We start from the raw sequence: 14,907 nt of genomic DNA on the forward strand, positions 1-14,907 counted from the left end.
CATAATGTACATAACCTGTGAGGAGAGAAAAACGTGCTGATTAAAAGAGACCTGTAAACAGTTAAAGAGCCTTAGAAACAAAGTGCTGACCTTCTAGAAACTAGTTCCATGTGCATGTACAGAGGTGTTTGAGGTAGTGCCAGAGGTGTGAGTACAGTCATTAAACAGTCAATGCAGGGATGCAGACTGGGCCATTAAAGTGCTCAGCAACATAAAGGAGCAGTGATTAGCATTAAGTGTCCAAAACAATAAGGTGAAACCAGGAGTGATTAGGGTGATTATCATTAAAGTACCCAACTATTGAGGAGCAGATTAGCATTAAGTGTCAAAGACAATAGAGTGAAACTTGACCTAGTTAGGGTGATCATGTCAACCATTACAGATGTAGCATAACACAACAGTAGGATGAAACCAGACATGATTAGAGTGATTATCATTAAAGTGACCAGTGCTCAGTAAGGTGACTATCAATATGCATTAAAGTGTCCAACTGGAGGCTGACTCTGAGGTCAGCAGTGCAGATGAGGAGTGGGAAAAAAAGTGAAAAAAGAGTCCAGGGTTCACCGTGTGCTTCTTCCCTGCCGTGACAGTGAAGTGTTGTACAGTCTTATGGCCTATAGGGGGACAAAAGAGTTCTTGAGTCTTTCCGTGGAGCACGACTGTGACAGCAGTCTGTCACTGAACATGCTCCTCTGCCCGGTGAAGGTGCTGTGCAGAGGGTGGTATGTGTTGTCCATGATGGAGAGCATTTTGTCCAGAGACCTCCTCTCTACCACTGTCACCAGTGAGTCCAGCTCTGTACCCCCCACAGAGCCAGCCCTCCTCACCAGAGAGTCCAGCTCTGTACCCCCCACAGAGCCAGTCCTCCTCACCAGTGAGTCCAGCTCTGTACCCACCACAGAGCCGGCCCTCCTCACCAGTGAGTCCAGCTCTGTACCCCCCACAGAGCCGGCCCTCCTCACCAGTGAGTCCAGCTCTGTACCCACCACAGAGCCAGTCCTCCTCACCAGTGAGTCCAGCTCTGTACCCCCCACAGAGCCAGTCCTCCTCACCAGTGAGTCCAGCTCTGTACCCCCCACAGAGCCGGCCCTCCTCACCAGTGAGTCCAGCTCTGTACCCACCACAGAGCCAGTCCTCCTCACCAGTGAGTCCAGCTCTGTACCCACCACAGAGCCAGTCCTCCTCACCAGAGAGTCCAGCTCTGTACCCACCACAGAGCCAGTCCTCCTCATCAGTGAGTCCAGCTCTGTACCCACCACAGAGCCTCCTCACCAGAGAGTCCAGCTCTGTACCCCCCACAGAGCTGGCCCTCCTCACCAGTGAGTCCAGCTCTGTACCCACCACAGAGCCGGCTCTCCTCACCAGTCTGTCCAGGCGTGCTGCGTCCCTCCTTCTTGCAGCTTCCTCCCCAGCACACCACGGCGTAGAAGAGGACGCTGGACACCACAGACTGGTAGAACATCTGCAGCAGCTTTTTGCAGATGTTGAAGGACCCCAGCCTTCTCAGGAAGTACAGACGGCTCTGTCCCTTCCTGCAGGTAGTGTCAATGTTAGGCGACCAGTCCAGCTTGTCATCCAGCTGCAGCCCCAGGTACCCATAGGTCCTGACCACCTCCACGTCGACCCCCCCGATGGAAACAGGTTCTAGATGTGGTTTGTTCCTTCGGAAGTCCACCACCATCTCCTTGGTCTTGGAGGTGTTTAGCTGCAGATGGTTGTCGCTGCACCACGTCACAAAGTCCTCGATCAGGCTCCTGTACTCCTCCTCCTGTCCATCCCTGACACAACCAACTATCGCAGTGTCGTCCGAGTATTTCTGCATGTGGCAGAGCTCAGAGTTATACTGGAAGTCAGAGGTGTACAGGGTGAACAGGACAGGGGAGAGCACGGTCCCCTGTGGTGCTCCGGTGCTGCTGACCACAGTGTCAGATGTGCAGTCCTTCAGTCTGACGTACTGTGGTCTCTCTGTGAGGTAGTCCGTGATCCACCTCACCAGGTGCGAGTCCACCCTCATCTCGGTCAGCTTGTCTCTCAGTAGGAGGGGATGGATGGTGTCGAAAGCGCTTGAGAAATCAAAGAACATGATTCTCATCACGCTGCTCCCTTTGTCCAGATGAGAGTAAGCCCTGTGTAGAAGATAGAGGATGGCATCGTCCACGCCCACCTTTGCCTGGTATGCAAACTGCAGTGGATCCTGTGCGTGTTTGACCTGGGGTCTGAGGTGTTGGAGCAGCAGCCGTTCAAAGGTCTTCATAACGTGGGATGTCAGAGCGATTGGTCTGAAGTCGCCTGGCTCACTGGGGTTTTTCCTTCTTGGGGACCGGGGTGAGGCACGAGGTCTTCCAGAGCACAGGAACCTTCCCGAGCCGCAGGCTCATGTTGAAGATGTGCTGAAGTGGCTCCCCCAGCTCAGCAGAGCAGCATCCTTTAGCATCCTGGGAAACTGATAGCGGTGTGATAGCGGTCTGATGGCGGTGTGATAGCGGTGTGATAGCGGTGTGATAGTGGTGTGATAGTGGTGTGATGGCGGTGTGATGGCGGTGTGATAGTGGTGTGATAGTGGTGTGATAGTGGTGTGATAGTGGTGTGATAGTGGTGTGATGGTGGTGTGATGGTGGTGTGATAGTGGTGTGATAGTGGTGTGATAGTGGTGTGATGGTGGTGTGATAGCGGTGTGATAGTGGTGTGATAGCGGTGTGATAGTGGTGTGATGGCGGTGTGATAGTGGTGTGATAGCGGTGTGATAGCGGTGTGATAGCGGTGTGATAGCGGTGTGATAGCGGTGTGATAGTGGTGTGATGGTGGTGTGATAGCGGTGTGATAGTGGTGTGATGGCGGTGTGATAGTGGTGTGATAGTGGTGTGATAGCGGTGTGATGGCGGTGTGATAGTGGTGTGATAGCGGTGTGATAGTGGTGTGATAGCGGTGTGATGGCGGTCTGATGGCGGTGTGATGGCGCTCTCAGTAACCTACACCAGAAAGAGGGGGGGTTAGGTTAGGGCTTCCTCTGATTGGATCATTGTTACCACGGCAACCTAAAGAAGAAACTGAGAATGAAAAAAGGGGACGGCGTGTGAAATCTTCTTCTTCTCTCCTTTTATTGAACACTTAAACTTCCTGTTCAACAGGTTTACTTTTTATTTCATTTCTTACTCTTTTTTTAACTTCCTTCTTTATTTCTCATCACTGATTGGCTCGAGGCCTCTGGGCCACTTTGACCCCCCCCTTGAATCTGATAAGTCCCTCATATAAGCTACCCCACTATCCTGGGCCCTGATTGGCTCTCTGCCCTGTGAGAGACGGGACTTGTTCAAAAGAAACCATTTCCACATTTGCACATCCACGTGCAGGTCACTGACCTCCACGTTTGATTTTAGTTACAATTATTTAAGTCTCCTCGTGAAGCGTTGGCGTTGAGGGCGGATGTGGCGAGCTGGTTGGTGACGTAAAAACACGGATCAACCACTTGTCTTTGTCGACTCTTTCAGATCACGTCGTTCTTCTCCACTCTGAAAAACGATTAATAGTATAAAGGTAAAGCTGACCAGCTGTTGACCTTTGACCTCGCTGAGCCTGACACCTGTTCCTGCCCACAGCTGAGACGACAGCTGGCCAATCGGAGCTCCTGTTACTGGAGCTGCTTCTCGACCCTGCACACCCATCCTGTTTTAATCCATGGATTTTAACTCAACGTGAATGTAATGTTTTGAACGTGTTCGTCCTCACGGACGTGATTTAGGCGAGCTGCCGACGCTCATACGAGTGGTCGATGCGTCTGCACGTGCTCAGTGCAGCTCGGTGTCATCGATCAGTCAGCTGGGATTCAGAGGACGCCTCGGGTCACTTCCCCTCACGCTTCAGCCTCCCTCTGTCGTCATGATGAAGGAACGACCACCAAGCTTGGAGGTCGTCTCCCGAGGCCTCGGGTCCTGAACGGTCAGGAGTGACCTTGTGTGTGTAACAGATGTGTGTGCACCTCTGCTCCTCAGCAATGTGAGGGACAGACGGAAGGAGCTACGGAAACTCAGGAGGGACAAAAGCTGCAAGTGCACAAAAAGAATAACTCCTAAAGGAAACAACGTTAATAATAATACATACACATGAATCATTAAGATAACATTCACAAACACTTCACAGAAATAAACTCAAATATTCATTATAAAATGACCTCAGAAATAAAGTATATTTGAACTGTGCTACATGTGCACAGTTTGATTATGTAAGGAGGCAGAAGCGCTCGCTGTGGATGTTCCTGTGAGCACGTGATCACAGCTCCCCTCAATACTCTCCTTCAAACTCAGGCTTAGTTTATGAAACCAGAGCAAGATTAAATCTGCTTTCACTTCATTGATTCAATATCAACTATAAATAGACTGCACCAACATCCAACTGAGCTTTACTGCCCCCTGCTGGATTAAAGGAGAACTGCAGGCCTGCAGAGTCTGCAGTTATCAGACCTGCTGGTACCTACAGTCTCTAAACTACAGGTGGTAGAGTCTGCAGTTATCAGACCTGCTGGTACCTACAGTATTAAGTTTTATCCAGACTCAAACTCAGCTGATTTTTATTAAAACAAAGATTTAATTTCTGCCGCTCAATGTGACAAAAAGACAAATTTACATTTAAATCACTTTGTTTATTTATTTACGTTATTTGTTTGTCCAGATGATCAAACCTACTTCAAAATAAATAAACTTTACCAGACATTTGGGATAATGTTTGCTTCTAATGTGAAGAATCTGCAGATATCATATATATATATATATATATATATATATATATATATATATATATATATATATATATATATGATATTTAACTTTGTCTTGTTTATTGAGCTCTCACAGAAAAAAATGATGAAAACATTAATATAAAGTAATGAAGAAAATGAATTGATGGTCATTGGTAACAGGTACAGGACAGGTGCTTCTCTCCTCGAGTCCAAGAGCACAACGCGAAGTATTAAAGTATCTTCATAAGAACAAAACAAAGACACGTTTAAATCAATATGATGTCATTAATCTAAAGAAAGACTTCCGACTCATTTTACATGGAAACATGGACTCTTACTTTAAAAACGTCATTTCCCAAAAATCATTGCGAACTCCATCTTGAGCAGCAGCCAATCCGCGCCCTGACAGTCCGGCACGTGACGGGGAGTAAGTTCCTGCGGAGGCTTGAGGGAAACAGATCGACATTCAGCCACGGGAGAATCGCACTTTGAGGGTAAGTTCAGACATTTGGCCTCCGCGGGGTTTCCCGAGGTCACAGCAGGGGGGGGGCGGGGGGGTTTACCGGTGCTTTGGGTCCTCTGTCGGTTTGAACGAGCCCGTTGAAAGGCGGGGACGAGCTGTCGTAGCGCGGAGGCCTCCGCTGTTTCCTGGTGCGGCTCCACAGCTGCTGGGAAAGTTCCGACCAGGCTCCAGGAGCAGCTTTGACCCGGGACAGCAGCTGACCCGGGTCAGCTGTAGCCCACTCCAGCCTGCTCTACGTGGACGGGTTTGGACCGGAGCCGGACCAGGGTGAGATAGCAGACTGTGTTCCGTGAAGCTAAGTGCTACACCCTGAGTGATCCTGTACGTCAGGTTCACCTGGCACCGATCAACACCTCTGTGACGTCATCTCTCAGGCACACTCAGGTGTGTGCAGGTGTACAGCAAACAGAGCTGTGATTAGAGTGTCCCAGTACCTGGATCTAAATAAACTGATATCAACACCTGTTGGTTACCATGGCAACAGTAACAGTCCGACACTCCCGATATTTGATCGTATTCTGTATTTATCTTGATCAAATATTCACCAACTTTACCTGTCTGTGTCTGTGTCTGTACCTCTACCTGTACCTCTACCTGTACCTCTACCTGTGTCTGTACCTCTACCTGTACCTCTACCTGTACCTCTACCTGTGTCTGTACCTCTACCTGTGTCTGTACCTCTACCTGTACCTCTACCTGTGTCTGTACCTCTACCTGTGTCTGTACCTCTACCTGTACCTCTACCTGTGTCTGTACCTCTACCTGTACCTCTACCTGTACCTCTACCTGTACCTCTACCTGTGTCTGTACCTCTACCTGTGTCTGTACCTCTACCTGTGTCTGTACCTCTACCTGTACCTCTACCTGTGTCTGTACCTCTACCTGTACCTCTACCTGTGTCTGTACCTCTACCTGTGTCTCTACCTGTGTCTGTACCTCTACCTGTGTCTCTACCTGTGTCTGTACCTCTACCTGTGTCTGTACCTCTACCTGTGTCTCTACCTGTGTCTGTATGTCTTGTGTCAAGGTTGTCTTGCGATGTATGAGAAGCTCTACTTTGAGATGTGTTTTATTTTGAAAGGTTGTCTTGCGATGTATGAGAAGCTCTGCTTTGAGATGTGTTTTATTTTGAAAGGTTGTCTTGCGATGTATGAGAAGCTCTGCTTTGAGATGTGTTTTATTTTGAAAGGTTGTCTTGCGATGTATGAGAAGCTCTGCTTTGAGATGTGTTTTATTTTGAAAGGTTGTCTTGCGATGTCTGAGAAGCTCTGCTTTGAGATGTGTTTTATTTTGAAAGGTTGTCTTGCGATGTCTGAGAAGCTCTGCTTTGAGATGTGTTTTATTTTGAAAGGTTGTCTTGCGATGTATGAGAAGCTCTGCTTTGAGATGTGTTTTATTTTGAAAGGTTGTCTTGCGATGTATGAGAAGCTCTGCTTTGAGATGTGTTTTATTTTGAAAGGTTGTCTTGTGATGTATGAGAAGCTCTGCTTTGAGATGTGTTTTATTTTGAAAGGTTGTCTTGCGATGTATGAGAAGCTCTGCTTTGAGATGTTTTATTTTGAAAGGTTGTCTTGCGATGTATGAGAAGCTCTGCTTTGAGATGTGTTTTATTTTGAAAGGTTGTCTTGCGATGTATGAGAAGCTCTACTTTGAGATGTGTTTTATTTTGAAAGGTTGTCTTGCGATGTATGAGAAGCTCTACTTTGAGATGTGTTTTATTTTGAAAGGTTGTCTTGCGATGTATGAGAAGCTCTACTTTGAGATGTGTTTTATTTTGAAAGGTTGTCTTGCGATGTATGAGAAGCTCTACTTTGAGATGTTTTATTTTGAAAGGTTGTCTTGCGATGTATGAGAAGCTCTACTTTGAGATGTGTTTTATTTTGAAAGGTTGTCTTGCGATGTATGAGAAGCTCTGCTTTGAGATGTGTTTTATTTTGAAAGGTTGTCTTGCGATGTATGAGAAGCTCTGCTTTGAGATGTGTTTTATTTTGAAAGGTTGTCTTGCGATGTATGAGAAGCTCTGCTTTGAGATGTGTTTTATTTTGAAAGGTTGTCTTGCGATGTATGAGAAGCTCTGCTTTGAGATGTGTTTTATTTTGAAAGGTTGTCTTGCGATGTATGAGAAGCTCTGCTTTGAGATGTGTTTTATTTTGAAAGGTTGTCTTGCGATGTATGAGAAGCTCTACTTTGAGATGTGTTTTATTTTGAAAGGTTGTCTTGCGATGTATGAGAAGCTCTACTTTGAGATGTTTTATTTTGAAAGGTTGTCTTGCGATGTATGAGAAGCTCTACTTTGAGATGTGTTTTATTTTGAAAGGTTGTCTTGCGATGTATGAGAAGCTCTACTTTGAGATGTGTTTTATTTTGAAAGGTTGTCTTGCGATGTATGAGAAGCTCTACTTTGAGATGTTTTATTTTGAAAGGTTGTCTTGCGATGTATGAGAAGCTCTACTTTGAGATGTGTTTTATTTTGAAAGGTTGTCTTGCGATGTATGAGAAGCTCTGCTTTGAGATGTGTTTTATTTTGAAAGGTTGTCTTGCGATGTATGAGAAGCTCTGCTTTGAGATGTGTTTTATTTTGAAAGGTTGTCTTGCGATGTATGAGAAGCTCTGCTTTGAGATGTGTTTTATTTTGAAAGGTTGTCTTGCGATGTATGAGAAGCTCTGCTTTGAGATGTGTTTTATTTTGAAAGGTTGTCTTGCGATGTCTGAGAAGCTCTGCTATGAGATGTGTTTTATTTTGAAAGGTTGTCTTGCGATGTCTGAGAAGCTCTGCTTTGAGATGTGTTTTATTTTGAAAGGTTGTCTTGCGATGTCTGAGAAGCTCTACTTTGAGATGTGTTTTATTTTGAAAGGTTGTCTTGCGATGTCTGAGAAGCTCTACTTTGAGATGTGTTTTATTTTGAAAGGTTGTCTTGCGATGTCTGAGAAGCTCTGCTTTGAGATGTGTTTTATTTTGAAAGGTTGTTTTGCTGTCTGTTCTGCTGTAAAAACATACTTTTTGAATGGGTGTGTATGTGACTTCCTGTGATTCTTCAGCCAGCCTCTAGTGGACACTCCAGGAACTGCAGGAAGTTTCACTTCAGCATCAGCTTCCTGTTTTTAAACTGGGGCTTGCTGCTTTATGTGAACTCAGACGGATTCAGTCTGAGTATGTCAGTTAAAGTGTATGAGCAGAGGACGCAGCAGGAAACAGTCTGTGCTTCCTGTGTCAGAGTGAGGAGCGTCCTGAGCGTGTTATCATGTGTGACACTCCTCAACGTGTGAACGCTGACATACCTGCTGAGTTAAGATGAAAACAAATCTGTGCTTTACATCTGGAGTTAGAGATTCAGTAAAGATCACCCCGTTAACGCTCTCTCTCTCTCTCTCTCTCTCTCTCTCTCTCTCGTTCAGTCTGTGACGCCCCCCTCCCTGAGCCATGGCCTCGCCAGTCTCCGTCTATAACTCTAATGCCCTGGACACACGCATCTCCAGTGTAAGTTCACTCACTAATATGTCAACTCTTGTTTGTGCTGTCAGTTTATTTGTGGAAGCTCCTGGTCTGCCCCCTAGTGTTTAAAATGAGTACTGCAGTCTAAACTCTAATCATCACAGAGAGCTGTCTCCCCCCTCCTCTCACACAGGTCAGCATGTGGTGGACACTGTAGCTTCAGTGTTTAGCCAGTTCTGCATGTGGTGGACACTGTAGCTTCAGTGTTTAGCCAGCTCTGCATGTGGTGGACACTGTAGCTTCAGTGTTTAGCCAGCTCTGCATGTGGTGGACACTGTAGCTTCAGTGTTTAGCCAGCTCTGCATATGGTGGACACTGTAGCTTCAGTGTTTAGCCAGCTCTGCATGTGGTGGACACTGTAGCTTCAGTGTTTAGCCAGCTCTGCATGTGGTGGACACTGTAGCTTCAGTGTTTAGCCAGCTCTGCATGTGGTGGACACTGTAGCTTCAGTGTTTAGCCAGCTCTGCATGTGGTGGACACTGTAGCTTCAGTGTTTAGCCAGCTCTGCATGTGGTGGACACTGTAGCTTCAGTGTTTAGCCAGCTCTGCATGTGGTGGACACTGTAGCTTCAGTGTTTAGCCAGCTCTGCATGTTGAGACACTGTAGCTTCAGTGTTTAGCCAGCTCTGCATGTGGTGGACACTGTAGCTTCAGTGTTTAGCCAGCTCTCCATGTTGAGACACTGTAGCTTCAGTGTTTAGCCAGCTCTGCATGTGGTGGACACTGTAGCTTCAGTGTTTAGCCAGCTCTGCATGTGGTGGACACTGTAGCTTCAGTGTTTAGCCAGCTCTGCATGTGGTGGACACTGTAGCTTCAGTGTTTAGCCAGCTCTCCATGTTGAGACACTGTAGCTTCAGTGTTTAGCCAGCTCTCCATGTTGAGACACTGTAGCTTCAGTGTTTAGCCAGCTCTGCATGTGGTGGACACTGTAGCTTCAGTGTTTAGCCAGCTCTGCATGTGGTGGACACTGTAGCTTCAGTGTTTAGCCAGCTCTCCATGTTGAGACACTGTAGCTTCAGTGTTTAGCCAGCTCTGCATGTGGTGGACACTGTAGCTTCAGTGTTTATCCAGCTCTGCATGGGTCTGTAAAGCTTTCTGCGTTCTAACCTCTCTCCATGTTTCATCTCCAACATTGATCCTAGTTTGAGCAGCTTTCTGCTGCTGGAGCTTATTAGAAACATGCAGAGGCTTTTTAGCTCGGGTACAATCACTTCTATCTGAAGCAGTTCCACTGCCCGCTTCCATCGCTGCAACACCTGTTCACCTGATAACTGCTCTCATATCTGGCAAACCCAGGGGCGTCCAAAACGGCCTTCAAAGCCCCGCCTACCTTCTCTGGTCCAATCAGATCCAGAGCATTCAGGAGCAGAATCTAAAGTTAGAAGGAGGACATACTGGCTGCTGCATTGTTGAAGAGAAGCTTCAACACAGCAGGTTTCCTTCATGATCACACAGGGAGAGAGCAGCTCTCTGATTGGTCCTTTAAGAGTCCTAATATGACTCATGAGTATCATTTGAATCTTCACAGCATGCTCATTATCTGACACCATTAAAAGAAAGAGGACACAGACCGGAACACCTGAAGATCAGCTGAGACGAGAATGAATGTGTAGAGGACAATGAAGAGTATCTTTAGTCTCCTCCCTCAGTTTGTCTGATAAAAGACGTGTTGATGCTGTTTCACCTGACCGCCGCTCGCTCACACAAACGTGCGAGTTGCCACTGCCTCCCTCCCTCACTGCGTGTTTGTGTTTCAGACGTCCAGAGAGTCTCTGAAGATGGAGCTGCTGTCTGACGTGTCTCTGCTTCCAGGAGAGGAGAGGATCATAGGTGAGGACATGAAGCTCGCTCTCATCACTCCTTCATCTAGCTGCTACAGGATCAGGTTTTACCTGACCAATCACAGACCTGCAGAGACACTCACACTCTGGCTGCACCCTGACTTTCTCCCTGAGAATTTAGATCTATATTTTTCTCAGACAATGTCAATCGATCTTTGTTTGTATAGCGTCGGTTCATAAGTGTCATCTCTTCACAAACAGCAGGTAAAGAACCTTCCTCTTTGTTAACATTATAAAAGAGCAGCTAAACAAACCTTCGTGAAGCACCAAGCATTTCTTTTCCTGTCTTCTCAAAGTTTTTTTGCAGTTTTTCTTTTTGAAGACAGTATAACAGGAAGTTAAAGACACTATGACAGGAAGTTAAAGACACTATGACAGGAAGTTAAGGACACTATGACAGGAAGTTAAAGACACTATGACAGGAAGTTAAAGACAGTATAACAGGAAGTTAAAGACACTATGACAGGAAGTTAAAGACACTATGACAGGAAGTTAAAGACACTATGACAGGAAGTTAAAGACACTATGACAGGAAGTTAAAGACACTATGACAGGAAGTTAAAGACAGTATAACAGGAAGTTAAAGACAATATAACAGGAAGTTAAAGACAATATAACAGGAAGTTAAAGACACTACGAGAGGAAGTTAAAGACACTATGACAGGAAGTTAAAGACAGTATAACAGGAAGTTAAAGACACTATGACAGGAAGTTAAAGACACTATGACAGGAAGTTAAATACACTATGACAGGAAGTTAAAGACACTATGACAGGAAGTTAAAGACACTATGACAGGAAGTTGAAGACAGTATAACAGGAAGTTGAAGACACTATGACAGGAAGTTAAAGACACTATGACAGGAAGTTGAAGACGCTATGACAGGAAGTTAAAGACACTATGACAGGAAGTTAAAGACAGTATAACAGGAAGTTAAAGACAGTATGACAGGAAGTTAAAGTCACTATGACAGGAAGTTAAAGTCACTATGACAGGAAGTTAAAGTCACTATGACAGGAAGTTAAAGACAGTATAACAGGAAGTTAAAGACAGTATAACAGGAAGTTAAAGACACTATGACAGGAAGTTAAAGACACTATGACAGGAAGTTAAAGACAGTATAACAGGAAGTTAAAGACACTATGACAGGAAGTTAAAGACACTATGACAGGAAGTTAAATACACTATGACAGGAAGTTAAAGACACTATGACAGGAAGTTAAAGACACTATGACAGGAAGTTGAAGACAGTATAACAGGAAGTTGAAGACACTATGACAGGAAGTTAAAGACACTATGACAGGAAGTTGAAGACACTATGACAGGAAGTTGAAGACGCTATGACAGGAAGTTAAAGACACTATGACAGGAAGTTAAAGACAGTATAACAGGAAGTTAAAGACAGTATGACAGGAAGTTAAAGTCACTATGACAGGAAGTTAAAGTCACTATGACAGGAAGTTAAAGTCACTATGACAGGAAGTTAAAGACAGTATAACAGGAAGTTAAAGACACTATGACAGGAAGTTAAAGACACTATGACAGGAAGTTAAAGTCACTATGACAGGAAGTTAAAGTCACTATGACAGGAAGTTAAAGTCACTATGACAGGAAGTTAAAGATAGTATAACAGGAAGTTAAAGACACTATGACAGGAAGTTAAAGACACTATGACAGGAAGTTAAAGTCACTATGACAGGAAGTTAAAGTCAGTATAACAGGAAGTTAAAGTCACTATGACAGGAAGTTAATGTCGACGTTTGTCTGCAGATAAAGACGTCATCTACATGTGTCCCTACAACGCAGCAGTGAAAGGAAAAGTGTTGATCACCAACTACAGACTCTACTTCAAAGGCTCGGACGCTGTGAGTTTACTCCTCACTAACCAATCATCCAAGACTTCCACACACCTGAAAGAGAATGACATCATCACCTCCGCTCTCTGCAGGATGTTGCCGTCATGTTGGATGTTCCTCTGGGCGCCATTAGTCGTGTGGAGAAGATGGGCGGGGCTTCAAGCAGAGGAGAGAACTCATACGGTCTGGATATCACCTGCAAGGTTTGTCTGTCTTGTCCTTCCTGTGTGTGTTGATTGTCTCGTCCTTCCTTCCTGTGTGTGTTGATTGTCCTGACTTCCTGTGTGTGTGTTGATTGTCCTGACTTCCTGTGTGTGTGTTGATTGTCCTGACTTCCTGTGTGTGTGTGTTGATTGTCTCGTCCTGACTTCCTGTGTGTGTGTGTTGATTGTCTCGTCCTGACTTCCTGTGTGTGTGTGTTGATTGTCCTGACTTCCTGTGTGTGTGTGTGTGTTGATTGTCCTGACTTCCTGTGTGTGTGTTGATTGTCCTGACTTCCTGTGTGTGTGTGTTGATTGTCCTGACTTCCTGTGTGTGTGTGTTGATTGTCCTGACTTCCTGTGTGTGTTGATTGTCCTGACTTCCTGTGTGTGTGTTGATTGTCTCGTCCTGACTTCCTGTAACAAGACCATGCTCATTGTTATGTTTACATAAAGCAGGTAAAGGACCTTACTGATGGCTATATTACAAGAGCTCAGCTTAATCCGTCATAGCGTGGCAAGAAAAAATGTCCTTTTAACAGGCAGAAATCTTCAGCAGACCCGGATCATGACGGAACAGCCATCTGCTAAACTGTGCTGGGCTTGAAAATGGGACAAGATGCAGAAAGAAGAATAGGTTGGGGGGGGGGGGGGGGTAGTTTGGGCAGGCCATCCTCACCAACAGTCCCAAGGAACCTAAGAGAGCTTAAGGAACCTAAGAGAGCTCAAAAGGAGAGGTTAGAATATAAAGATAGAGACAAGCAGTAATAAGGTGAGAAAGCTGGGAGAGAGAGAGGGAGAGAGAGATCAGAGATCCTGGTGCCAGTTCCCCCGGTAGTCTAGGTCTATAGCAGCATAACTATGAGCTGGTCCTAAGCCAGCCCTAACTATAAGATTTATCACAAAGAAAAGTTTGAAGTCTATTCTTAAAAGTACCTAGTGTGTCTGCCTCCCGGACCCCGACTGGTAGACGATTCCAAAGGAGCCTGATAACTAAAGGCTCTACCTCCCATAGTACTTTTAGAGACTATAGGCACCACAAGCAGGCCTGCATTCTGGGAACGTAATGTTCTTGATGGATAGTACGGTACAATTAACTCTTGAAGATAGGATGGTGCCTGACCGTTTAGAGCTTTGTAGGTGAGCAGAAGGATTTTAAATTCTATTCTAGATTTTATAGGGAGCCAATGGAGAGAAGCCAATACAGGAGTCATGTGGTCCCTTTTCCTCGTTCTAGTCAGAACACGAGCTGCAGCGTTTTGGACGAGTTGGAGGGTCTTTAGAGATTTACCATAGCACCCTGCTAAAATAGAATTACAGTAATCCAACCTGGAGGTAACAAATGCATGAACTAATTTTTCAGCATCATTTTGTGACAGGATCTGTCTGATCTTAGAGATATTACCAAGGTGAAAATAAGCTGTCCTTGAAATGTGTTTAATGTAGGAATCAAAGGACATATCCTGATCAAACAGAACTCCTAGGTTCCTAACAGTGGTACTAGAGGCTACGCTAATACTACTAAGGGCCGTCATATCATCAGAGAAAGTCTCTCTAAGGTTCTTAGGTCCAATCACTAGAACTTCAGTCTTGTCTGAGTTGAGCAGTAAGAAGTTTCTGGTCATCCAGGTCCTGATGTCCTTGAGGCTTCTAGTTTACGAAGCTGGTTGGTGTCTTCTGGCTTCATTGATATGTAGAGCTGAGTATCGTCTGCATAGCAATGAAAGTTCATGGAGTGTTTTCTCATAATACTACCTAGAGGAAGCATCTATAATGTAAAGAGAATCAGACCAAGCACTGATCCTTGAGGCACTCCATGGCTAACTTTGGTGTCCATAGAGGACTCATCATGAACACACTGAGACCTGTCTGATAAATAGGATCTAAACCAACTTAAAGCAGTCCCTGTAACTCCAAGTCATTGTTCTAGTCTCTGTAACTCCAAGTCATTGTTCTAGTCCCTGTAACTCCAAGTCATTGTTCTAGTCTCTGTAACTCCAAGTCATTGTTCTAGTCCCTGTATCTCCAAGTCATTGTTCTAGTCCCTGTAACTCCAAGTCATTGTTCTAGTCACTGTAACTCCAAGTCATTGTTCTAGTCCCTGTAACTCCAAGTCATTGTTCTAGTCCCTGTAACTCCAAGTCATTGTTCTAGTCCCTGTAACTCCAAGTCATTGTTCTAGTCCCTGTATCTCCAAGTCATTGTTCTAGTCCCTGTAACTCCAAGTCATTGTTCTAGTCACTGTAACTCCAAGTCATTGTTC

The 14,907-nt window shown here is 45.2% G+C and overlaps 1 protein-coding gene across 3 annotated transcripts in view; it reads left to right on the forward strand.

The window, feature by feature from the left end:
- The first annotated feature begins 5,082 nt into the window (after positions 1–5,082).
- The window catches only part of mtm1 (myotubularin 1), a 29,911-nt gene continuing 20,086 nt past the window's right edge, over positions 5,083–14,907 (forward strand). For 2 of the 3 annotated variants that reach the window (XM_079373397.1, XM_079373398.1), the window contains exons 1-5: positions 5,083–5,226; positions 8,652–8,733; positions 10,506–10,578; positions 12,359–12,453; positions 12,537–12,647. In XM_079373397.1, coding sequence (XP_079229523.1) covers positions 8,677–8,733; positions 10,506–10,578; positions 12,359–12,453; positions 12,537–12,647 — 336 coding nt within the window. In that variant the 5' untranslated portion in view covers positions 5,083–5,226; positions 8,652–8,676. The remainder of the gene's footprint in view (positions 5,227–8,651; positions 8,734–10,505; positions 10,579–12,358; positions 12,454–12,536; positions 12,648–14,907) is intronic. The other variant, XM_079373399.1, reaches the window with a different exon arrangement.

This window comes from Symphodus melops (assembly GCF_947650265.1).
Source record: "Symphodus melops genome assembly, contig: SUPER_20_unloc_4, whole genome shotgun sequence".
Lineage (NCBI taxonomy): Eukaryota > Metazoa > Chordata > Actinopteri > Labriformes > Labridae > Symphodus > Symphodus melops.